We start from the raw sequence: 27,670 nt of genomic DNA, 5'->3' as shown, positions 1-27,670 counted from the left end.
GTGAGTCAAACATCTTGTACTGTGTGCTGGCTGCTGCTCCAACTGCTATCGTGAGTCAAACATCTTGTACTGTGTGCTGGCTGCTGCTCCAACTGCTATCGTGAGTCAAACATCTTGTACTGTGTGCTGGCTGCTGCTCCAACTGCTATCGTGAGTCAAACATCTTGTACTGTGTGCTGGCTGCTGCTCCAACTGCTATCGTGAGTCAAACATCTTGTACTGTGTGCTGGCTGCTGCTCCAACTGCTATCGTGAGTCAAACATCTTGTACTGTGTGCTGGCTGCTGCTCCAACTGCTATCGTGAGTCAAACATCTTGTACTGTGTGCTGGCTGATGCTCCAACTGCTATCGTGAGTCAAACATCTTGTACTGTGTGCTGGCTGCTGCTCCAACTGCTATTGTGAGTCAATCATCTCCATTACTCATCACTTTAGCTCTTTACATTACTCATCACCTTAGCCACCTTCATTGTTTACATTACTTCACTATTTACATTACTCATCACTTTAGCTGTTTACATTACTTCACTGTTTACATTACTCATCACCTTAGCCACCTTCAGTGTTTGCCATATGTACCACTGGTTGCATTGAATTATAGAAACAATAGTAGTTCTTGGAAAGCACAACTTGGAGCCTCCATTTTTCAACGGTATTGGTTTGTAAATAGAAAAGTTGACATATGGAAGCAGATGTGTCCATAAGAAACAATGTAAACATGAATATTAGCTTCCAGCCTTGACAAAAGTCCATATTTTATAATAGCTTCGTACACTTTGAACACGATATAAAGCACTATACAGTAATGTGTATCCAACAAACATAAGGTTTTTAATAACAAAGTCAAAACAACAACAAGAAGTCACTCAATTGTACTCATTTTCATCCGACACACTGTCACTAGCACTGTGGTGCACTCCCAGTTTGAAAACTTCTTAACTTTAAAGGCCTACTGAAAGCCACTACTACTAGCGACCACGCAGTCTGATAGTTTATATATCAATGATGAAATCTTAACATTGCAACACATGCCAATACGGCCGGGTTAACTTATAAAGTGACATTTTAAAATTCCCGGGAAATATCCGGCTGAAACGTCGCGGTATGATGACGTATGCGCGTGACGAAGTCCGAGTAACGGAAGTTATGGTACCCCGTAGAATCCTATACAAAAAGCTCTGTTTTCATTTCATAATTCCACAGTATTCTGGACATCTTTTGCAATTTTTTTAATGAACAATGAAGGCTGCAAAGAAGACAGTTGTAGGTGGGATCGGTGTATTAGCAGCGGACTACAGCAACACAACCAGGAGGACTTTGTTGGAGCGCTAGCCGCGCTAGCCGCCGACTTCACCTTGACTTCCTACGTCTCCGGGCCGCCAAACGCATCGGGTGAAGTCCTTCGTCCTTCTGCCGATCGCTGGAACGCAGGTGAGCACGGGTGTTGATGAGCAAATGAGGGCTGGCTGGCGTAGGTGGAGAGCTAATGTTTTTAGCATAGCTCTGTGCAGTCCGATTGCTAAGTTAGCTTCAATGGCGTCGTTAGCACAGCATTGTTAACCTTCGCCAGCCTGGAAAGCATTAACATGTCCACGGTTTAATAGTATTGTTGATTTTCTATCTATCCTTCCAGTCAGGGGTTTATTTCTTTTGTTTCTATATGCAGTTAAAGCAAGATGCTATCACGTTAGCTCGTAGCTAAAGCATTTCGCCGATGTATTGTCGTGGAGATAAAAGGCACTGAATGTCCATTTGGCGTTCTCGACTCTCATTTTCAAGAGGATATAGTATCCCAGGTGGTTTAAAATACAAATCTGTGATCTACAATAAAAAAAGGAGAGTGTGGAATCCAATGAGCCAGCTTGTACCTAAGTTACGGTCAGAGCGAAAAAAGATACGTCCATCACTGCCTCTCAAGTCCTTCACTGTAACGTTCCTCATCTACGAATCTTTCATCCTCGCTCAAATTAATGGGGTAATCATCACTTTCTCGGTCCGAATCTCTCTCGCTCCATTGTAAACAACGGGGAATTGTGAGGAATACTAGCTCCTGTGACGTCACGCTACTTCCGCTACAGGCAAGGCTTTTTTTTATCAGCGAGCAAAAGTTGCGAACTTTATCGTCGATTTTCTCTACTAAATCCTTTCAGCAAAAATATGGCAATATCGCGAAATGATCCAGTATGACACATAGAATGGATCTGCTATTCCCGTTTAAATAAAAATCATTCATCATCATCATCATTTCAGTAGGCCTTTAACAGCCAGGTCGCTACAATGATTAGGAATAAATAAAATAGACTTTGTTGGTTCATCTCTTTTAGCGCGCGGCGGAAGGGAAGGAGAGTGGAGAGGCTGTGTCAACAACGCTGTGGATACTTTCTGTATGTTTCAATGAACACGTAGCTTGTCCATGGCTTTCTTTGGACTCATATTGAGGTAACACAAGTAGAAACATGTAAACACCTAAAAAGCACATCAAGTAACTATTAGCACAGTAGCTAACGACAGCACTGCTTTACTGACTGAATAATGATCGATCAGCCCGCCCACATTTGATGTGCTGCCGGGCACAAAATGGCTGCTCTGCGAGGCACACAATGGGTGGTACGTGCACTAAGACAATGTACGTACACCAACGCATATTTGTATTCGCTCTGTGGTTTGTAAATCAAAACGTTCATACAATGAGGAGTTCATAAATGGAGGTTCCACTGTATATGAACTCCAAGTGCATGATAGTAGACAACCACAGTGTATACCACCAGGGGTGTAATCCTGTATTCTACATTCCAGCTTTAAAGATAAAATGCCAGGCTGAATAAAACAACAAAAGTCATGTAATGTGTGACAAACATGTTTAATATTGAATACTTTAGCAGCCTGCAGGTGTTCTTTAAATACTGCAGTGTGTCACAATAAAGTGTAACACAATAGCAGCATGACACCTCTTGAAAAGAAGCGTGTCCTACTTTTAAATGTACGTTTACATTCTGCAACCAACCGTCATGATTATTATTGTTGTGAAAATGTACATAAGTGCTGACATGGCTGGAACAGGAAGTCCTCACTGCGGCTAAAGATGGTTCAAGTGACACTGACTTCAACTGCACTTTTAATACTTAGCTGGATCACACGGCTGGTTCTAGCTGTCTGCCATCTGGGCTATGGTCCAGGGTGGAAGTCTCTCAGGTGGAAGTCTTTCAGGTGGAAGTCTCTCAGGTAGAAGTCTCTCAGGTAGAAGTCTCTCAGGTGGAAGTCTCTCAGGTGGAAGTCTCTCAAGTTGAAGTCTCTCAGGTGGAAGTCTCTCAGGTGGAAGTCTCTCAGGTGGAAGTCTCTCAGGTAGAAGTCTCTCAGGTAGAAGTCTCTCAGGTGGAAGTCTGTCAGGTGGAAGTCTCTCAGGTGGAAGTCTCTCAGGTGGAAGTCTCTCAGGTAGAAGTCTCTCAGGTGGAAGTCTCTCAGGTAGAAGTCTCTCAGGTAGAAGTCTCTCAGGTAGAAGTCTCTCAGGTGGAAGTCTCTCAGGTAGAAGTCTCTCAGGTGGAAGTCTCTCAGGTAGAAGTCTCTCAGGTAGAAGTCTCTCAGGTGGAAGTCTCTCAGGTGGAAGTCTCTCAGGTAGAAGTCTCTCAGGCGGAAGTCTCTTAGGTGGAAGTCTCTCAGGTAGAAGTCTCTCAGGTAGAAGTCTCTCAGGTGGAAGTCTCTCAGGTAGAAGTCTCTCAGGTGGAAGTCTCTCAGGTAGAAGTCTCTCAGGTAGAAGTCTCTCAGGTGGAAGTCTCTCAGGTGGAAGTCTCTCAGGTAGAAGTCTCTCAGGCGGAAGTCTCTTAGGTGGAAGTCTCTCAGGTGGAAGTCTCTCAGGTAGAAGTCTCTCAGGTGGAAGTCTCTCAGGTGGAAGTCTCTCAGGTAGAAGTCTCTCAGGTAGAAGTCTCTCAGGTGGAAGTCTCTCAGGTGGAAGTCTCTCAGGTGTGCCACAATGATGTAGACGGGGGGATAGGTGTGACTCTCAGGCTATTATCAGGTCAGGATATATTGTTTGTGTCTGAAGGGGTGAGCTCAGCCCTTGGGTTAATAATAAGGTAGGAATGTAAATGACAACAAAACATGCTTAAGAATAAATCTGATTTAATGCTTAAAATTAGACTCAGTCATGTTATTTCATGTTGAAGTTAAAACTGACATGTGTGTTTATCTCATGACGTAAGACTCAACTAGTTTTACTCCAAACAAAGCTCAGTCCTGGAAGTGTAATATGTATTTATTAAACACTCTTGTGTATTGACAGGAAGTTTAATATTTATTTATTAAACACTCTTGTGTATTGACAGGAAGTGTAATATTTATTTATTAAACACTCTTGTGTATTGACAGGAAGATTAATATTTAGATATTAAACAGTCATTGCAAGTTGTGTATTGACAGGAAGTGTCGTGCTTCATGATAAACATTATTCTGCTAAATAAACACTTCAACAAATGTTTGCTATGAAAGTGATGATGTTTTACACATAATGTCATCGTGCATCTTTTCATGTGGTGCTGAAAAGTAGTCCACTCAGAAACATGCTGGCTCACTTGAATCAAACCACAAGCAATCACAGGTTTCAATAGTTTAGAAGAGAAGTGGCAAGAGTCGTCCAGCAGGTGTCAGTGTTGTTGCACACAAGTGGACTGTGCTTGTTCCAAGTCCAGCAGGTGTCAGTGTTGTTGCACACAAGTGGACTGTGCTTGTTCCAAGTCCAGCAGGTGTCAGTGTTGTTGCACACACGTGGACTGTGCTTGTTCCAAGTCCAGCAGGTGTCAGTGTTGTTGCACACACGTGGACTGTGCTTGTTCCAAGTCCAGCAGGTGTCAGTGTTGTTGCACACAAGTGGACTGTGCTTGTTCCAAGTCCAGCAGGTGTTAGTGTTGTTGCACACAAGTGGACTGTGCTTGTTCCAAGTCCAGCAGGTGTCAGTGTTGTTGCACACACGTGGACTGTGCTTGTTCCAAGTCCAGCAGGTGTCAGTGTTGTTGCACACAAGTGGACTGTGCTTGTTCCAAGTCCAGCAGGTGTTAGTGTTGTTGCACACACGTGGACTGTGCTTGTTCCAAGTCCAGCAGCCAACATGTCTTTTGTCCTTTTATTTTCAGTTGTAAAAAGCCTATTTTACTATAAGAAATCACATGTTTTGGGCATGTCTAGCATGTGTGAGGATGATTACTGACACAATATATTGGCAACTACTAGCATTGTTTACTTTGAAGTGGGTTTACACGTAAGGACCTGAAGACAAAGTCCAAACATCCTGTCTTCTTTTCAACAACTGCTCAACAACGATGCTGCAAACTGAAAATATGTATTTTTACTACCGTCAGGTAAGATAAATAAAAAGGTTATCTGGAGATAAATCAAAATGAGAGCATAGAGTACTTGTGCAGACTTAGGCAACAGCAAGTCTATGAAAGAACCTACTCAAAAGTTAGTGATTATAATCATCACCTGGCTGGATCAGACCATGGTATGTCATCCACCTCAATCCTGCAAGGTGTGTGTGTGTGTGAAGCATTGTGGGTAATATACCTAGGAAGCATTGTGGGTAATATACCTGGGAAGCATAGTGGGTAATATAAGTGTGAAGCATTGTGGGTAATATACCTGGGAAGCATTGTGGGTAATATAAGTGTGAAGCATTGTGGGTAATATAAGTGTGAAGCATTGTGGGTAATATACCTGGGAAGCATTGTGGGTAATATAAGTGTGAAGCATTGTGGGTAATATAAGTGTGAAGCATTGTGGGTAATATACCTGGGAAGCATTGTGGGTAATATAAGTGTGAAGCATTGTGGGTAATATAAGTGTGAAGCATTGTGAGTAATATACCTGGGAAGCATTGTGGGTAATATAAGTGTGAAGCATTGTGGGTAATATAAGTGTGAAGCATTGTGGGTAATATACCTGGGAAGCATTGTGGGTAATATAAGTGTGAAGCATTGTGGGTAATATAAGTGTGAAGCATTGTGGGTAATATACCTAGGAAGCATTGTGGGTAATATAAGTGTGAAGCATTGTGGGTAATATAAGTGTGAAGCATTGTGGGTAATATAAGTGTGAAGCATTGTGGGTAATATACCTGGGAAGCATTGTGGGTAATATAAGTGTGAAGCATTGTGGGTAATATAAGTGTGAAGCATTGTGGGTAATATACCTGGGAAGCATTGTGGGTAATATAAGTGTGAAGCATTGTGGGTAATATACCTGGGAGGCATTGTGGGTAATATACCTGGGAAGCATTGTGGGTAATATACCTGGGAAGCATTGTGGGTAATATAAGTGTGAAGCATTGTGGGTAATATAGGTGTGAAGCATTGTGGGTAATATAAGTGTGAAGCATTGTGGGTAATATACCTGGGAAGCATTGTGGGTAATATAAGTGTGAAGCATTGTGGGTAATATAAGTGTGAAGCATTGTGGGTAATATACCTGGGAAGCATGGTGGGTAATATAAGTGTGAAGCATTGTGGGTAATATACCTGGGAAGCATTGTGGGTAATATAAGTGTGAAGCATTGTGGGTAATATACCTGGGAAGCATTGTGGGTAATATACCTGGGAGGCATTGTGGGTTCGCAGCTTGCTGCAAAGTTTGTTCTCCCGGGATACAAACGGACTTTTACGGACAAGGGTAGCAGGTAGGAACATATTTATTAATCTAACTACAAAATAACAGGCAAAAACTCTCTTAACTATGGCATGAAATAAACAAGACTTATGTAGAGGGTTGGGTGACAATAGCGTGAAGCAAACAATTAGCATAAACTATAGCATAGCAACAAACAAACAACTAACATAACTATGGCATGGAACAACATGAAACTGTGGCATGAAACAACTAACATGAACTATGGCATAGAACAACTATGAGACTGTGGCATGAAACAACTAACATCAACTATGGCATAGAACAACCTGAAACTGTGGCATGAAACAACTCACATGAACTATGGCATGGAACAACATGAAACTGTGGCATGAAACAACTCACATGAACTATGGCATGGAACAACATGAAACTGTGGCATGAAACAACTAACATCAACTATGGCATAGAACAACCTGAAACTGTGGCATGAAACAACTAACATGAACTATGGCATGGAACAACTATGAAACTGTGGCATGAAACAACTAACATGAACTATGGCATGGAACAACTATGAAACTGTGGGATGAAACAACTAACATGAACTATGGCATAGAACAACCTGAAACTGTGGCATGAAACAACTAACATGAACTATGGCATGGAACAACTATGAAACTGTGGCATGAAACAACTAACATGAACTATGGCATGGAACAACTATGAGACTGTGGCATGAAACAACTCACATGAACTATGGCATAGAACAACATGAAACTGTGGCATGAAACCAATAACTAGCATAACTATAGAATCAGACCTGAAACGAGCAATGACGCCAGGCCGACTGACTGGCAAAGGCGGTTTAAATCGTCTTCTTGATTAGAGCCAGGTGAGCGTGCGAACACCAGCGGCAGGTGAAAATCATATGTCACCATGGCAACCAAAACAAACAAGAGTGCACAAAAAACAGGAACTATGGAGTTAAACTAACAGAACACAATGAAAACATGACAAAAATAATGCAATTGGAAATGTTTTTCCTGCAGTGTTTGGTGGATCTTTTTGAATATTAAAGCTGCTATTGAAATATTGCTAATTATGCATTTTCAATACCACAAACATGTTTAGCAGGTTTCCACATGGACTTTTTCAAATGTGAAATGACAAAATGAGCCTCATGCAGTTTGGATCCCAGCCATGCTTTTGTTCCTTGAGGGGAGACAAATATTCCTGCCACAGTTGCAGTTTATCGCGTTAGATGGAAAGATGCAGCAAAATCCTTCAGAGGAATGAAGATGTCGAAATAGCATCTGATTGGTTTCACTGCTTTGCATTAATGGATCCTGATTGGATGTTTTTCCATTCTGTGATTATATCATTTTCAATTACTTCTATTTGCGGAATGCATGATTTGTATTTCTTTAGTTTTTTCTACAAAACCTAACTAGATCATAAACAAATCCCAACAAAATGAGTGATATTAAACTATGTTGATTTGAGGGCCACATTTCAACAACCTTTACCTTTCACTCTTTGTCTTTTTTCTACAACACATGCTGTGGTCCTCTACAGTAGACATTTGATGTTGGTGTTTATTTTGTCAGTTTTAGGACCGTCTCTATGACAACACTTTACAATCTGCTGCAAAACTGTACAGTAGTGAAGGTATTTGTTTTTCATTTAAAGAGCTTTTTGATCCTCTTCCTCTCATTGTGACGCAGAATCCACCCACTAATAGGGAATGCGAGCTGGGTTTAGACCTTTGTGAGACAGGTTAGTTTTACCCTCCCGAGGAAGTGTTGTTGCTATAGTAATCCTTTTTGCAATGCAGTCTGCTGAAAATGATGGAAAGCACCTCTTTATATAGCAACTAGCACTATGGTCAAAATTGGAATTGCGACACATTTTTTAAGATATTCAACACTCTACTGCCATCTGGGGGTTAAAGTGGACAGTGCACTAACAGTTTCTTTAAATTTGCGAGCCACCAATTAAATTGCCCAAAAGATGGAAAAGAGAGGAGCTAAAATGGAACGTTGAGGAACACCACCAGTCCAACTAAAGAAGTTGACTACTGATTGCATGGGAAGTAAATAAAGCCTCTGACATTAATCACATGACAAATGTGTCAAAAAGGAGAGGACTTAAAGGAGTGCCTTGAGGAACGCCTTAGTTATGTAAATCACAAGTTTGGACCTCAGTGTTGTATGTTTGGTTAAAATGCCAATGCAAGGATGTGCCAAAGTGGTCCAAGTTCTTGGTGGGTTAGGGTTAGGCTAGTCCAGCAGCATCCCAGGTAATCTCATTCACTAGTCCAGCATCATCCCAGGTAATCTCATTTACTAGTCCAGCAGCATCCCAGGTAATCTCATTTACTAGTCCAGCATCATCCCAGGTAATCTCATTTACTAGTCAGCATCATCCCAGGTAATCTCATTTACTAATCCAGCATCATCCCAGGTAATCTCATTTACTAGTCCAGCAGCATCCCAGGTAATCGCATTTACTAGTCCAGCAGCATCCCAGGTAATCTCATTTACTAGTCCAGCAGCATCCCAGGTAATCTCATTTACTAGTCCAGCATCATCCCAGGTAATCTCATTTACTAGTCCAGCATCATCCCAGGTAATCTCATTTACTAGTCCAGCAGCATACCAGGTAATCTCATTTACTAGTCCAGCATCATCCCAGGTAATCTCATTTACTAGTCCAGCAGCATACCAGGTAATCTCATTTACTAGTCCAGCATCATCCCAGGTAATCTCATTTACTAGTCCAGCAGCATCCCAGGTAATCTCATTTACTAGTCCAGCATCATCCCAGGTAATCTCATTTACTAGTCCAGCATCATCCCAGGTAATCTCATTTACTAGTCCAGCAGCATCCCAGGTAATCTCATTTACTAGTCCAGCATCATCCCAGGTAATCTCATTTACTAGTCCAGCAGCATCCCAGGTAATCTCATTTACTAGTCCAGCATCATCCCATGTAATCTCATTTACTAGTCCAGCAGCATCGCAGGTAATCTCATTTACTAGTCCAGCAGCATCCCAGGTAATCTCATTCACTAGTCCAGCATCATCCCAGGTAATCTCATTTACTAGTCCAGCATCATCCCAGGTAATCTCATTTCCTAGTTCAGCATCATCCCAGGTAATCTCATTTACTAATCCAGCATCATCCCAGGTAATCTCATTTACTAGTCCAGCAGCATCCCAGGTAATCGCATTTACTAGTCCAGCAGCATCCCAGGTAATCTCATTTACTAGTCCAGCAGCATCCCAGGTAATCTCATTTACTAGTCCAGCATCATCCCAGGTAATCTCATTTACTAGTCCAGCATCATCCCAGGTAATCTAATTTACTAGTCCAGCAGCATACCAGGTAATCTCATTTACTAGTCCAGCATCATCCCAGGTAATCTCATTTACTAGTCCAGCAGAATCCCAGGTAATCTCATTTACTAGTCCAGCATCATCCCAGGTAATCTCATTTACTAGTCCAGCAGCATACCAGGTAATCTCATTTACTAGTCCAGCAGCATCCCAGGTAATCTCATTTACTAGTCCAGCATCATCCCAGGTAATCCCATTTACTAGTCCAACAGCATCACAGGTAATCTCATTTACTAGTCCAGCAGCATCCCAGGTAATCTCATTTACTAGTCCAGCAGCATCGCAGGTAATCTCATTTACTAGTCCAGCATCATTGCAGGTAATCTCATTTACTAGTCCAGCATCATCCCAGGTAATCTCATTTACTAGTCCAGCATCATCCCAGGTAATCTCATTTACTAGTCCAGCATCATTGCAGGTAATCTCATTTACTAGTCCAGCATCATCCCAGGTAATCTCATTTACTAGTCCAGCATCATCCCAGGTAATCTCATTTACTAGTCCAGCATCATCCCAGGTAATCTCATTTACTAGTCCAGCATCATCCCAGGTAATCTCATTTACTAGTCCAGCAGCATCCCAGGTAATCTCATTTACTAGTCCAGCATCATTGCAGGTAATCTCATTTACTAGTCCAGCAGCATCGCAGGTAATCTCATTTACTAGTCCAGCAGCATCCCAGGTAATCTCATTTACTAGTCCAGCATCATCGCAGGTAATCTCATTTACTAGTCCAGCAGCATCCCAGGTAATCTCATTTAGTAGTCCAGCATCATTGCAGGTAATCTCATTTACTAGTCCAGCAGCAACGCAGGTAATGTCATTTACTAGTCCAGCATCATCGCAGGTAATCTCATTTACTAGTCCAGCATCATCGCAGGTAATCTCATTTACTAGTCCAGCAGCATCCCAGGTAATCTCATTTACTAGTCCAGCATCATCCCAGGTAATCTCATTTACTAGTCCAGCAGCATCGCAGGTAATCTCATTTACTAGTCCAGCATCATCCCAGGTAATCTCATTTACTAGTCCAGCATCATCCCAGGTAATCTCATTTACTAGTCCAGCAGCATCCCAGGTAATCTCATTTACTAGTCCAGCATCATCCCAGGTAATCTCATTTACTAGTCCAGCATCATCCCAGATAATCTCATTTACTAGTCCAGCATCATCCCAGGTAATCTCATTTACTAGTCCAGCAGCATCCCAGGTAATCTAATTTACTAGTCCAGCATCATCCCAGGTAATCTCATTTACTAGTCCAGCATCATCCCAGGTAATCTCATTTACTAGTCCAGCATCATCCCAGGTAATATCATTTACTAGTCCAGCATCATCCCAGGTAATCTCATTTACTAGTCCAGCATCATCCCAGGTAATCTCATTTTCTAGTCCAGCAGCATCCCAGGTAATATCATTTACTAGTCCAGCATCATCCCAGGTAATCTCATTTACTAGTCCAGCATCATCCCAGGTAATCTCATTTACTAGTCCAGCATCATCCCAGGTAATCTCATTTACTAGTCCAGCAGCATCCCAGGTAATCTCATTTACTAGTCCAGCAGCATCCCAGGTAATCTCATTTACTAGTCCAGCATCATCCCAGGTAATCTCATTTACTAGTCCAGCAGCATCCCAGGTAATCTCATTTACTAGTCCAGCATCATCCCGGGTAATCTCATTTACTAGTCCAGCATCATCCTAGGTAATCTCATTTACTAGTCCAGCAGCATCCCAGGTAATCTAATTTACTAGTCCAGCATCATCCCAGGTAATCTCATTTACTAGTCCAGCATCATCCCAGGTAATCTCATTTACTAGTCCAGCAGCATCCCAGGTAATCTCATTTACTAGTCAAGCAGCATCCCAGGTAATCTCATTTACTAGTCCAGCAGCATCCCAGGTAATCTCATTTACTAGTCCAGCATCATCCCAGGTAATGTCATTTACTAGTCCAGCAGCATCCCAGGTAATCTCATTTACTAGTCCAGCAGCATCCCAGGTAATCTAATTTACTAGTCCAGCAGCATCCCAGGTAATCTCATTTACTAGTCAAGCAGCATCCCAGGTAATCTCATTTACTAGTCCAGCATCATCCCAGGTAATCTCATTTACTAGTCCAGCAGCACCCCAGGTAATCTCATTTACTAGTCCAGCATCATCCCGGGTAATCTCATTTACTAGTCCAGCATCATCCCAGGTAATCTCATTTACTAGTCCAGTATCATCCCAGGTAATCTCATTTACTAGTCCAGCAGCATCGCAGGTAATCTCATTTACTAGTCCAGCAGCATCCCAGGTAATCTAATTTACTAGTCCAGCATCATCGCAGGTAATCTCATTTACTAGTCCAGCATCATCCCAGGTAATCTCATTTACTAGTCCAGCAGCATCCCAGGTAATCTCATTTACTAGTCAAGCAGCATCCCAGGTAATCTCATTTACTAGTCCAGCATCATCCCAGGTAATCTCATTTACTAGTCCAGCAGCATCCCAGGTAATCTCATTTACTAGTCCAGCATCATCCCGGGTAATCTCATTTACTAGTCCAGCATCATCCTAGGTAATCTCATTTACTAGTCCAGCAGCATCCCAGGTAATCTAATTTACTAGTCCAGCATCATCCCAGGTAATCTCATTTACTAGTCCAGCATCATCCCAGGTAATCTCATTTACTAGTCCAGCAGCATCCCAGGTAATCTCATTTACTAGTCAAGCAGCATCCCAGGTAATCTCATTTACTAGTCCAGCAGCATCCCAGGTAATCTCATTTACTAGTCCAGCATCATCCCAGGTAATGTCATTTACTAGTCCAGCAGCATCCCAGGTAATCTCATTTACTAGTCCAGCAGCATCCCAGGTAATCTAATTTACTAGTCCAGCAGCATCCCAGGTAATCTCATTTACTAGTCAAGCAGCATCCCAGGTAATCTCATTTACTAGTCCAGCATCATCCCAGGTAATCTCATTTACTAGTCCAGCAGCACCCCAGGTAATCTCATTTACTAGTCCAGCATCATCCCGGGTAATCTCATTTACTAGTCCAGCATCATCCCAGGTAATCTCATTTACTAGTCCAGTATCATCCCAGGTAATCTCATTTACTAGTCCAGCAGCATCGCAGGTAATCTCATTTACTAGTCCAGCAGCATCCCAGGTAATCTAATTTACTAGTCCAGCATCATCGCAGGTAATCTCATTTACTAGTCCAGCATCATCCCAGGTAATCTCATTTACTAGTCCAGCAGCATCCCAGGTAATCTCATTTACTAGTCAAGCAGCATCCCAGGTAATCTCATTTACTAGTCCAGCATCATCCCAGGTAATCTCATTTACTAGTCCAGCAGCATCCCAGGTGATGACATCGTGGAGATCACCAACACTTTTCTATCTCTTCTACCTTCCAACAACTCCATCTCTTCTTGGTAGATTCTGGTGGGTGAAGTGTCCATGTACACCATGAAGTCCACCAGGGAGTCCCTGCTGGCCCAGGAGAAGACCATCGTCACTGGAGACTGTTGTTACCTCAACCCTCTCATCCGCCGCATCATCCGCTTCATCGGTGAGACACTTCACACCTTCTGCCTAAATCTTCTCTTCTGGTTATGTCAGGTGGAATCTTATGTTATGTTATGTTATGTTATCTTATGTTATGTTATGTTATGTTATGTTATGTTATGTTATCTTATGTTATCTTATGTTATATTATGTTATGTTCAAGTGTTATGTTATGTTATGTTATGTTATGTTATGTTATGTTATGTTATGTTATGTTCAAGTGTTATGTTATGTTATCTTATCTTATCTTATGTTATGTTCAAGTGTTATGTTATGTTATGTTATGTTATGTTATGTTATGTTATGTTATGTTCAAGTGTTATGTTATGTTATGTTCAGGTGTTATGTTATATTATGTTCAGGTGTTATGTCAGGTGGAATGTTGTCCTCTGGTGATGTCAGGTGAAGTTTCAACTTACACCTGCTTTTATTTCTTCAAGCATTCTGACCACCAAATTGCATTTGTATCCAAAAATTTAGATATTTTCTTAGGCAAATTGTATTTTAGCAAACAAATGAAACCCAGTGATTAGTCAGGATTAATCAAGAGTGTGATTAATCTGATTTAAAAATGATCTCTTTGTCAAACAATTAAAATATTTAATCACAATAATTGCAATTTTCATAGTTAACTCCAAATAAATTAATCGCATATATGTACAGTATATATATATATATATATATATATATATATATATATATATATATATATATATATATATATATATATATACTTTTTCATCATTAATAAGCACACCCTACACAGACAATTTTGAACGGACAATTGATTTGCTTTAATTAAAAGTGTATTTTTAAATAGCTCCACACAAAAAGGACTTACAGTATTTAATGACACTTAAACAAATCCTGCTGTGTGTTGCAGTTTATCCAGATTTGGTATTTTGTACTAGAAATACATCTTTTATATTTGTGACGATCTGTCACTTCATTCCTGTTTGTGCTTCCTTGTTTTGTGTTTTATTTCCTATCAGTGCTCTTATTTTGCTTCTATTTCCTGCTTGTCCCGCTGAGCGCTGTTTTCCCCTCACCTGCTGCTGATTGGCAGCCGCTCCACACCTGCTGCTGATTGGCAGCCGCTCCACACCTGCGGCCAATCAGCATCCATGGCAGCCTCACCTGCTTCTCAGTGCTGGAGGATTGACTTCTCTGCTTTGGAGTATATTCCAATCATCTTACCTGCTCTTGGTTCTCCTGGTTCCTGCATCTTAGGGTCACAAATACCACAATATTCCTGCTTTAGGAGCACTTGCATTCAGAGGAGGAGCTACACTTCCATGTTTAGATAAGCAGTTTCACACATAAATAAGACAAAATGTGGATTGTTATAATCATGCTTTGATTGGTAATATCCATTCATCCATTTTCTACGCTTGTGGGTGTATCTTGCACAGCTGGCATCGTGTCGGCCGCCTCTTCTGCGGTTTCAAGTTGTGTGGCTGCTTTATTATTGTGTTGTGTCGTTGGGATGTACTGTGGCTTTTGCAATGGTGCTGTAGCGGAAAGTTGCGTTAATGAAAGGGAGAAGGAGAGACAGTCGGAGATACACTCTGTTTCACAAGTGGTAAACTCAGGCGGTCAAAACAGGCATTTAAACACTGAACACCCAAACTGTCGCTGGACTCCACGTCACACACACACACACACACACACACACACACACACACACACACACACACACACACACACACACACACACACACACACACACACACACACACACACACACACACACACACGCACACACACACACACACACACACACACACGTCACAGATATTGTCTTGTGGCATTTGTCTTTCTCGACCAACGTAGTTTTTTGTTTTGATGATACCACAGACAGGAAAATAGACTAGAGGTTTAAAATTACATTATATTACAAGTGATAAACTTTATATAAAGTCTGCCGTTCTTAAATCCAAGGTTTTCTTTTTCTACAATTAATCCAATCGATGGTTTCCCTTTCAAAGCGATGTTGGATCAATACATGTGATGGAAGGCAAAGCTGCCGAGCACACACTGATAATATACTTGAAATGTAGGAATATAAATGGATCAATAGTTCATGTGTATTGATCCACACACACCAATGTGGACCCCAGTCAACCGCTGGTCTAGACCAAGGTAAAGATATTTAGTTTTGTGGGGCACTAAAGAGTTCACCTACAACTGTTTGGTGAACAAAGCACACTTTGATTGTTCAATATTCATCCAAGAATATTATTCATGTAAATGTTAGCATGTTAGCATGTTAGCGGTTGATGGGGCTGCGGCTCCGTTTATGTGTGAGTGGTGGTCTGGTTGGGGGTTATGTCAGTGGTGGTCTGGTTGGGGGTTATGTCAGTGGTGGTCTGGTTGGGGGTTATGTCTGAATGGTGGTCTGGTTGGGGGTTATGTCTGAGTGGTGGTCTGGTTGGGGGTTATGTCTGAGTTGTGGTCTGGTTGGGGGTTATGTCTGAGTGGTGGTCTGGTTGGGGGTTATGTCAGTGGTGGCCTGGTTGGGGGTTATGTCAGTGGTGGTCTGGTTGGGGGTTATGTCTGAGTGGTGGTCTGGTTGGGGGTTATGTCTGAGTGGTGGTCTGGTTGGGGGTTATGTCAGTGGTGGTCTGGTTGGGGGTTATGTCTGAGTGGTGGTCTGGTTGGGGGTTATGTCAGTGGTGGTCTGGTTGGGGGTTATGTCTGAGTGGTGGTCTGGTTTGGGGTTATGTCAGTGGTGGTCTGGTTGGGGGTTATGTCAGTGGTGGTCTGGTTGTGGGTTATGTCTGAGTGGTGGTCTGGTTGGGGGTTATGTCTGAGTGGTGGCCTGGTTGGGGGTTATGTCAGTGGTGGTCTGGTTGGGGGTTATGTCAGTGGTGGTCTGGTTGGGGGAGGATGTTTAGCTCTGAGTGGTGGTCTGGTTGGGGGTTATGTCAGTGGTGGTCTGGTTGGGGGTTATGTCAGTGGTGGTCTGGTTGGGGGTTATGTCAGTGGTGGTCTGGTTGGGGGTTATGTCAGTGGTGGTCTGGTTGGGGGTTATGTCAGTGGTGGTCTGGTTGGGGGAGGAGGCTCCCACATTCAGTGTTTCGGCCAATAGGAGAAGAATGCAGATTTCCACTGTATCCAGGTTAAGACTTATGGAGTATTTGAATAAAATAAAACATATTGGGGGAACTTTTTTCTCCTTTCAGCATTTTTTGGATGTATTTTCAGCAATAACTTTGGTTGTTACTTCCAGCACAATGTTCTTTTCTTAAGAGGCTTTATGTTCACTTGTAATATTATTTCTTACAGATTCTTTCAGTACCTTCAGCATTTTTTTGCTGTGTTTCCGGCAATAACTTTGGTTGTGTTACTTCAAATGTAAAGTTTCTTAAGAGGATTTATGTTAACTTAAATATTCTTTATTACAAATGATTTCATATTTCAACGAGACACTTTGAAATAAGTTAAAAAAGTCCTCAGGTAGTTAAGAGTATAAAAGAAAGCTGACTTCATATTTTTTCTCCTTCTTTTGCTCACAGTTCTCTCATTCAACTTCAGTCTGAGATCCTTTTTTTATTTTAACCATTTGAATGCCCGTTTGATGTAATTATGTCATTTTCTTTATATTGGAACATTTGCATGTAACTCCTGCAGTAAATGTTAAAGGGCTGGGCTACAAATCCGGCCTGAATATAAGATTAGTCAATTAAAAAGTGCCCCACTGTGATCTAATGTCATTTTAAAAGCTCATGAAATAATCAGAAGAAGTCACCTTGTCAAAGTCAGAATGTTTGGTGACAAATAACAAGACATTATTGTAAAAGTTGCCAGGTATGAATATTGTTTGCAGCTCTACTATTTACAAATTTAGTATCAGAGAAAAAACACAATTTATATTTAATGTCCCATCTGGCAAAAATTGCCATGATTCATATTTGTCAAACACGACTCTCATTTTCTAATTTATAACTTGTTTGTCACTTTGTCTGCTGAACATTTCGCAACGCCCAGAAGTTTTTATTTTTAGGGCTGCCTGATATTTTTTTGTGAAGTGAAGTGAATTATATTTATTTATACAGCACATTTCTCTCCACACTCAAAGTGCCTTACATAGTGAAACCCACCAGCTGCATCTTAAGGATACTTATAAACAAGTGTGTCACACACCCACAACTTTATTATTCTTTTACTTTTACCTTTAACTGTAGTTTGCAAAGGTGGATTTGACAAACTGTACCTTTACATTTGTCCTGACAGAAACACAATATTGATTATGTAAGTTATGTTACAACATTTGTAGATATCTAATATCAAGCCTGAGATAAAATGCCATTTCCATTTTTATTTCATTTAACACAATATTTCATAAAAAATAATGGATAAGACATTAATATAAATCATGAATGAGATGAGGCAGAGAGAAGTGTAATATACTGTATGTCCCATATTCACACGAATAAAACACTAGCTAGTCAACCCAGAAGACTATTAAGGCCATATTTATACTTCATAACATACAACAAGGAATCTTCATCTGAAACAGTGAAAAAGTCCCACACGAGTGACGCCATATTATTGTATACACAACGCCATCTTTGTTTACAGAGAGTGATGCCATCTTTGTTTACAGAGAGTGATGCCATCTTTGTTTACAGAGAGTGATGCCATCTTTGTTTACAGAGAGTGATGCCATATTTGTTTACAGTGAGTGATGCCATATTTGTTTACAGAGAGTGATGCCATATTTGTTTACAGAGAGTGATGCCATATTTGTTTACAGTGTGTACACAACCTCATATTTGTTTACAGTGAGTGACATCATAGTTGTTTACATAGAGTGATGTCATATTTGTCTACATAGAGTGACGTCATATTTGTTTACAGTGAGTGACGTCAGATTTGTTTACATAGAGTGATGTCATATTTGTTTGCAGTGAGTGACGCCATATTTGTTTACAGTGAGTGACGTCATATTTGTTTACAGAGTGTGACGTCATATTTGTGTACAGTGAGTGACGTCATATTTATTTACAGAGAGTGATGTCATATTTGTTTACAGAGAGTGACGTCATATTTGTTTACAGTGAGTGACATCATATTTGTTTACAGAGAGTGACGTCATATTTGTTTACAGTGAGTGACGTCATATTTGTTTACATAGAGTGACGTCATATTTGTTTACAGAGAGTGACGTCATATTTGTGTACAGTGAGTGACGTCATATTTGTTTACATAGAGTGACATCATATTTGTTTACAGTGAGTGACGTCATATTTGTTTACATAGAGTGACATCATATTTGTGTACAGAGAGTGACGTCATATTTGTGTACAGTGAGTGACATCATATTTGTGTACAGTGAGTGACGTCATATGTGTGTACAGTGAGTGACGTCATATTTGTGTACAGTGCACTTAGGGAGAGTTTAGGAGCATCGCGTCACGTATGAGAAAAGGAGCGCTTCATTTGCTCACCCTGACTCACCTACAGCAGAGTGCGGGTAATCTCGCTTAATTGGAGCATTTTTCCAAAATATTATCCAATTCCTCTGTGTGACGTCATAATTCCTCATAATTAACAGTCCAATATTTATCGTACACACTTTCTTTGCCGAATGTAGCAAATGAGTGTTGTCATTGAAAGATTAGTCAAAGAATAAACATGCTTGCTGAAGTCTCCATGACCTTTGTGTGACATGAAGAAGTGGCTCCTTTATGGCGTCACATTAGTGCCAAACTTCCTCTCTGCTGTCACAAGCCAGTCGATGCAGACGTCTGACGGATGCAATGTTGGGAGGGAACTCATTAAACACTTTAAAGACATTTGCAGTCTTTTACAAGCGTTTCTATGGGAGTGAATGCAGTCCAGTTCTCAGTGGTGACATTTTGATCCATCCGAGTAGGTAGAATAGAATAGAATAGAATAGAACACTTAATTGTCATCAAACATGAGAGCAGGATGAAAATACAACAACTATTTATTTTGTCAACGTGCTGCTTTATGCACAAGTTCCATGAGTCGGACAAATAATGCAGTTACACTATGACATGTTTGTATTGTATAATATCACAATTTCCATTACACTATGACATGTTTGTATTGTTGAATATCACAATTTCCATTACACTATGACATGTTTGTATTGTTTAATATCACAATTGCCACGGCAACACTTAACAGAATGTGCTAACATGCAGTGTGTGTATTTGTCACCACATAGTTCAAAACTAATAGTCAAGTACTATCTCACACTTACTGCAAAAAGTAGCACTTATTGATTTTTGTCTTTGCCTTCTTACACTTGCTTGCTACTTTGTGCTGCATTTGAATAGTTTCTTACAGCTATTTTGCCGTCATTTATTGAATGCTAATCAGATTGCTTCTGCGTCCAAATGGAGCTTCATAAATTAACTTGTCTTGCCTTAATCAATTTCCATTCTGGTTTGGAGGCAGCTTTGCAACACAAGTAAATTACAAATCAGTCACTTCTTCCAGCAGTTTTATTAAAGCACAGACGCACCACCCAGAGCTGCAATTAGGCCCTTTAAAACAAGACAAAAACAAACCAAGCCAGCAAAAGTTTCAGCTGGTTTGCATTAGAAAAAGAAAAGAATAAAGCAAGACATTCTTTCAACAAGTGTCCCATGCATCCTCCACTAAATCTTCCTCAAACACAATTACATCTCTGCATCATCATCATCATCATCATCATCATCATCATCACAACACACCTGAGGAGAATACAAAGCAGAGCAATTTCATGGCGAGGCAGCTCAGTAATCAGCAGTCATATTTCACAGCCAGCGGCTGGGTTCACCGAGCTGATGGTGTCAGTGCAAACGTGCATATTTAGCACTTATTTATTTCTATGTTGTTGCGTGATGAGGACACAACACTTGCAGAAAGTAAACGATCACAGGCATCAGAAGTGGTGGTCATGGTTTATAAACGTTTGCAGAAGGACTTCTTGGAAGGAAACAATCATTTGCTCCACCGCAGTATTGCAGTATTGCAGTATTGCAGTATATTGCAGTATTGCAGTATATTGCAGTATTGCAGTATATTGCAGTATTGCAGTATATTGCAGTATTGCAGTATATTGCAGTATATTGCAGTATTGCAGTATTGCAGTATATTGCAGTATTGCAGTATTGCAGTATATTGCAGTATTGCAGTATATTGCAGTATATTGCAGTATTGCAGTATATTGCAGTATATTGCAGTATATTGCAGTATTGCAGTATATTGCAGTATTGTAGTATATTGATATAAGAACATGGATGTCATGTCTGTTGATCATGTTTTTGTTTGGCTATGTTCTGTTTGGGTTTTGGACTCTTTTTAGTTCCTGTTTGTGCACTCTTGTTTGTTTTGGTTCCATGACAACTTATTAGTTTCACCTGTTTCACATTTGGACTCACGCACCTGTCACTAATCATGTCACTAGTATTTAAGCCTGTCATTTTCTGTTGGTCGTCCTGGCGACATTACCCTTGACACCCATGCTACTTCTGTTACCTGCTGTTACCCATGTTATCTGCTGTTACTCTGATGATCTTTCCATGCTCTGTACATGCGCTATTCTTGCCACAGTAAGTCTTGCTCATGTCATGCGATACCACAGTTCATGCTGCTCATTTTCATAGTTCAAGCCTTTTGTTTATTCATGTTCATAGCTTTTGCCCAAGTGCTAGTTTTTGCTTTCATTAGCCAAGTTTGTACCTCCGCCTTGTGCACGCTTTTTGTTCACTCTTTTTGTTACAATTAAATCATGTCCTTACCTTCACGCCTTGTCCGGTCCAATTTCTCTTGCATCTCGGGAAAACAAACCCCCCGACAGTCCACGTCATGACAGTGGAGTGTTACAAAAACATCTGAATATTGACTAATACATGTCAGCAGACGCTTGTCTTCAGACTGTTTGCTTCTGCCATCACTTCTACTCGGCTGTTTTACTGCAATTGTCCTGACTTTGGGATTTATTAGGGTTAAGGTTGTTAGAGTTACCCTAACCCTAAATCCCCATTTAAGGTAGAGATGCACACCCCTAATGTTTTCAGTGAACTATACATATATAGTTGAAAGAATACCTCTTTATTCTGTGTTATTCAAACATGTCTGTCCTTGCTAGTTAGTTATGGGTTATACTTTTCTACCTTCAAGGTACTCAAAGGTCTTTCACACTATTTCCACATTCACACACCCATTCACACACTGATGGCGGGAGCTGCCATGCAAGGCGCTGACCACGATCCATCAGGAGCAAAGGTGGAGTGTCTTGCTCAAGGACACAACGAACGCGACTAGTATGGCGGAAGCTGGGGATCGAACCAGGAACTTTCACGGCCGCTCTACCAAGTGAGCCACGCCGTCCCACCTTGTTGGCCTTATTGATTTAAAACTATCCTGCAGTCCAAACAGCGCAGAAGAACGTCAGCACGTGACCTTCAGCGAGATACTTCAGCCTGCTAAGGCTTTATTGGCACTCTGCCAGACTATTGTGCAATTAATAAGCATGTGCTTATTTTTCTGCAAATGTTGTCTTACCTCCTCCGGTGCGTAATAACTGCAAATGAAAAGGTTGTCATCAGCGGGCTGCAGGCTTCACCGAGCCACAGCCGGTGGTGTAAACTACATTTATTTGAGTGTATATCATTTGGGTTATTACTTTAATGAAGTAAAGGTGTTGCAATAGTGGCTGTTTGGGCAGTAGATGATGATTTTGGCTCGGGCTCCCAACCCATAGGCCAATTTGACAGTAAATATTGACCGTGACATTCAGTGTGATTATCTAATGCTACATTTATTTATTTACATTTACTATCTGTGTCTGCAGGCGTGTTTGCGTTTGGCCTCTTCGCCACGGACATCTTTGTCAACGCAGGCCAGGTGGTCACAGGCGGTCTGTCGCCCTACTTCCTGTCAGTGTGCAAACCCAACTACACCGGCACAGAGTGTCGACTCAACCACCAGTTTATCGTCAACGGCAACATTTGCACCGGAAACCCCATCATTGTGGAGAACGCTCGCCGATCTTTCCCGTCCAAAGACGCCTCGCTGAGTGTTTACTCTGCTGTTTACCTGACGGTGAGACTCTGCAATTGTGTCATGTTTAGGATGACTGCTAATATGATTACAACTCTTCATACATACAGTTGATCCCCAATATATATATTATATAAGTTCACAGGGATCTGTGAAACCCTCCTGCTATACGTTGACCTTCTTCTCCGATTGTTTTTTTCTTATTTCAGAGCCTTTACTGTGAAGCACTGTAAAACATGGGACACCATTTTATAAATAAATTAGGGATATCAAAAATAAGGAGTTAACTCATGCCATGAATCACAAAAAATGATGCCATTAATCATGGATCTCCGCAGATTGTACTGTACAGACCTTTGCCTTAACCCATGGTTGCCGGGTTGTTAATTGGTCAGTGTCAGGTCAATACAAACGTCAGTGCAACCTCTGACTCCAGGGATGGGAAAGCTGGTGGCTGAAAACCGCAGGCGGCGTGGAAGGGAGAGACCCCTGTGGCAGAACTAACCAGGGAGTTGTGGGCATACTCCATCCATCGCAAGTTGAATGACCATGAAGCGGGTTGCTGGTGGCAGACGTAGCGTATAATGGCTTCCAAGTCTTGGTTTGTTCGCTCCGTCTGGCAATTTGTCTGTGGATGGTTACCTAAAGACAAACTCGGTGATGCTCCCAGGGACTTGCAGAAAACCTTTCTTACTGCGGACGAAAATTGTGGACACCCGTCAGAGAGTCAGAGAACACAACAATCGGGATGCCGTGCAACCGGAACACATGCTGAGTCAAGAGGTTGGCAGTCTCCAGGGGCGACGGTAGCCTAGGTGGAACTGCAAAATGTGCCATCTTTGAAAAGCGGTCCTCCATGACTGTGTTGCCATTGGAAGGCGGAAGTCCCGTAACAAAATTCAAAGCGATATGTGACCAAGGGTCGGAGAGGATGGGTAACGGCCTTAAAAGTCCAGCAGGTGCCAGAAGAGAAGGCTTATTGCGAGAACAGTCAGAGAAAGCGGACACAAATTCTCTAGTCTCCATTCTCATAGAAGGCCACCAAAAACGCTGCACCAGAAGAAAAACGGTCCGATTCACTCCCGGATGGCAAGTCAGCTTGGAGCTGTGTGCCCAGGACAGCACTTTTGAATGAGGCTCAGGTGTAACAAACAGCCGACTCACAGGACAGGCGGCAGGTGCTGGGGAACGTTTAAGTGCCTCTTCCACTTCCTTGTTCACACTCCACTGAAGACCTTTAAAAATATGTGAACATGGAACAACAGTCTCTGGGGAGGCGTTGTCCACTGCATGGGAGTGCAATCTAGGTAGGGCGTCAGACATGTCAGAGATAAGTTGAATGAGAACAGGCCCACCGTGCTTGTCTGGGGTTCAGTCTCTGGGCAGAGAGCAGGTATTCCAAGTTCTTGTGGTCAGTGTAAATGGTCAATGGTTCCTGAGAGCCCTCCAGCAAGTACCTCCATTCCTGCAGAGCCAACACAACAGCTAGGAGTTCCAGATTACCAATATCATAATTGATCTCTGCTGGTGTCAGGTGACGGGAAAAGAAGGCGCAAGGGTGTAGCTTACCAGTGGTGGAGTCATGCTGAGAAAGGACAACCCCCACACCAGAGTCTGAAGCATCAAACTGGACAAGAAAGGTTGACGCAGAATCAGGATGAGCCAAAACAAGAGCAGATGTAAATAATGATTTGAGTGTAGCAAAAGCCATGTTAGCTTCTGGGGTCCAGTTAAATGTAATCTTAGTCAATGTGATCTTAGTCAGAGGCAGCACGACCCGACTATAATCGCGACTGAACCGACGATAGAAATGAGCAAAGCCAAGAAATTGCTGCAAAAGCTTCCTAGAAGTAGGAGTGGGCCAGTCCCCCATGGCCTGAATCTTAGCCGGGTCGGGTCTAAACTGTGCAATGACAAAAATGCAACAGTCTTGTCTGTGATATTTTGTATTTGTGCACGCCTGACCAACTCTCTGCTCCTTTTCCAGATGTACATTACCAGTACCATCAAGACCAAGTCCAGCCGCCTGGCCAAGCCCGTGTTGTGTCTGGGCACGCTTTGCTCAGCTTTCCTTACTGGACTCAACCGCGTATCAGAATACCGAAACCACTGTTCAGACGTCGTTGCTGGATTTATACTTGGATCGGCGGTCGCACTCTTTCTGGTGAGAACAACCGAAGCTAGACACATTATAAAATATTATCGTAATATATTGTATTTTTCTCTTTAGGAATAATTTGTAGATTCTATTCGGACATGGAACTAAATTGAAAATTCAGCTCTCTGGGTAATAGTTTTAGGTTTAGGTGGAATATCTGCTGACATAGAAGGAAGTTGCTCCTGATAGATGAAAAAAATGTCTAATCTGCACTCTAAGGGGCTTCATGGTGTAATTGTTGTTGGCTCCTCTCGTGTCACTGGAGGAAGGTTGCCTAAGAGGAGGGAAGAGTGACACGGGAGTATAGAGGAAAAGAAGTCTTACTGGCACACAGCGTCACTTTAATCAGGGGATTGGATTGTTCCCTTTGCCAAGGTTTTAACCTGCATCCGTCTGTCTGTCAGGGAGATCCTGCAAAGAATATCAGGCTGATTTTCCTCTTGGGGAGTTTGCTTTGGCCTGCTGTCAATAAAGGTCTACACTTCATGTTAATTAACGCAGAATTTTAGCTGTCGATGTCTGACTCATTGCCGAAAGTGTCCAGGGAAGTCTTGCAAGTGAAAGGTAAAATGGATCTGCCAGTGTTTTTACAAAAGTGAAGCAGAAGAGGATTGCGTTCAAAAGAAGACACTGACAATCACAATTCGGACACAGTTCCGACCAAAGGTATCAAAGGCCCGATTATCGGATGTCTCATGAAGATTATCCAGACCGATTATCCTGTGGTGGGTTTTTTCTTGCTGCCTGATCAACAATCACAGATATCATATTTCATGTTTACCTTTAAAAATGCTCGAGGAGACACAAACCCAAAGAACATCCGAGTCATGGACTTCAGGACTTCAAAGATTTGTTATTGTCAGTTTCCATACATGCAAGACCTCGGGATGAATGGAGATGGCGTTTCTCTCACTCTGGCTGGAATAACTTATATCAGCAGGCAAATAAAATGGATGACAAACACATTGGAAAATATCCAAGTGTTTAAGTCAGAGACATCTATTGACCCTACGGCCCATTGTGTCCACCCACTGCTTTGCTACGTCAGCACGACTGTGATCTTACGCTAGACTAGAGACTCCCATCAACCTGTGCTAGGCGCAGCAACAGCAAAGTGTTTTATGAAGAAATCCAATGCAAAAAGTGAACTCTCCTACAGCCTGTTAGGAAACGAAAGACGAACAAAACAAAAACGCATGTCGATTCATTTATCCTTCCATTCCCTGGCAGTAGTTTGAATGTCTGTTAGCACTGTAGCTCACACATTTATGTTTATTTGCTAATGTGTATTTGGGATCTGCATAACTTCAAACCGTGGAGGCATGGCAGCGATATTTGTAACACAATCTTGCATTGCTTCTTACTTGCTCCAAAATATCCTTTTGGAATTTTGTGTGACGTTTTGTTGAAGTGTAACGTCAGCGGATTATGCATATATGGTGGAGATTTACCCAAACATCCCTGCGGGAGTCCGCCTATTTTAATCAATCCGGCTGTGCCTCGACATCATCTTCCAATGAAGGCCAATGCTTTGTTGTTTGTTTGCTTCAACCAGCACAAGTCACGACACAAACTTTCTGCCTCATCTGAAGTAAAAAGTGCCTTCATTTTAACTTTTATGATTCGTTGCATTGTGCCTTCAACTGTTAAGAAGTTGCTTCAGTTTGTGCAAAGATAATTTTGCTTCAACCACAGATGGATTTTCCCACAAAAAACTACTTTTAATGGCAGGCTTGGTGACTACTATTTATAGCAATAGAGGAGACAATCAAACGGTAAATAATAACAGTAGGTTAGAAATGTGTGACTGATACGTTGTTGTGTAGCTATCTTAGCCTTCTACTGTAAGACATCAGCGTCACCTTCTTCTGCCAAAATAAAGAATTATCTTCCTAAAAACTACTTTTAATTGGATCAGTGCCCATGTTTTGCATTGGACCAGTTAGCAATATAATCTGTTATTAAGTTTGTGAGTCTTGTGAACGATTAGGTAGCTTGGGCCGTAGCTTTGCTAACAATACAGCCTCAATTGTTTACAAGGTTTTGAAGCAGCAGTGCAGTAAAAGTACTAACATTATGTAGAATAGAAAAGCGTTTTACGGTTAATATACCCATGCATACTTCCAATATTTAGCATTGGAGAGATAATGACTCGGTAGAAGTTTAACCTTAGCGTATAGTATCAGATTTGCAGCAAGGCTTTCGTACTTTCTGTCCCCGGCGTAGTTCCCTCCTTGTGCCGACAACAAACTACGGTGAGCCACTGGTCTCGCTATATCATTTGGAATGTTGTGTTGTCGTGTAAGTCATGTTACAATTAGATGGATGTTGGCGATCACTAATGTCCATATTCCATACGATTCTAGCAAAACAAAAAAACTAGTGTAGTAAACTTCTGCCAGGACGTGGACGAAAGGCTAGTCAGCGTGAGGGGGCGTGGTAAGGAGGTCATCCAACAACTTCGCCTCGCAAAACAAGCCGTATTTGAAGGCGGCCAAAAATTGGCTTGAAAATAAAGATTAAAGATACCAATGATTGTCACACACACACTAGATGTGGTGACATTTGTCCTCTGCATTTGACCCATCCCCTTGGGGAGCAGTGGGCAGCAGCGGCGCCGCGCCCGGGAATCATTTTGGTGACTTAACCCCCAACTCCAACCCGTGTTGCTGAGTTTATGGGAGGTTATGGGTCCCATTTTTATAGTCTTTGGTATGACTCGGCTGGGATTTGAACTCCAACCTACCGATCTCAGGGCGGACTTTCTAACCACTAGGCCACTGATACAGGTCTATAAAACAAAATCTATGCAACATGTTGACCAAATAACCATCATTACCTGTTTTATAGACCAAAATAAAGTGTTCTAAAAATGGAAAAAACATCATAATTTGACCCTTTTAAGTTGTAACCTTGAAATA

The 27,670-nt window shown here is 41.6% G+C and overlaps 1 protein-coding gene across 3 annotated transcripts in view; it reads left to right on the top strand.

Moving 5' to 3' along the window:
• The window catches only part of LOC133638794 (phospholipid phosphatase-related protein type 1-like), a 132,402-nt gene that overhangs the window by 95,578 nt on the left and 9,154 nt on the right, over nucleotides 1-27,670 (top strand). For all 3 annotated transcript variants that reach the window (XM_062031749.1, XM_062031748.1, XM_062031750.1), the window contains exons 4-6: nucleotides 13,439-13,571; nucleotides 22,383-22,633; nucleotides 24,579-24,755. In XM_062031749.1, the coding sequence (XP_061887733.1) occupies nucleotides 13,439-13,571; nucleotides 22,383-22,633; nucleotides 24,579-24,755 (561 nt within the window). The remainder of the gene's footprint in view (nucleotides 1-13,438; nucleotides 13,572-22,382; nucleotides 22,634-24,578; nucleotides 24,756-27,670) is intronic.

The sequence above is a fragment of the Entelurus aequoreus genome, linkage group LG21 (assembly GCF_033978785.1).
Source record: "Entelurus aequoreus isolate RoL-2023_Sb linkage group LG21, RoL_Eaeq_v1.1, whole genome shotgun sequence".
In the NCBI taxonomy this organism is placed as follows: domain Eukaryota; kingdom Metazoa; phylum Chordata; class Actinopteri; order Syngnathiformes; family Syngnathidae; genus Entelurus; species Entelurus aequoreus.
This window is presented reverse-complemented; position numbering and strand designations above follow the sequence as displayed.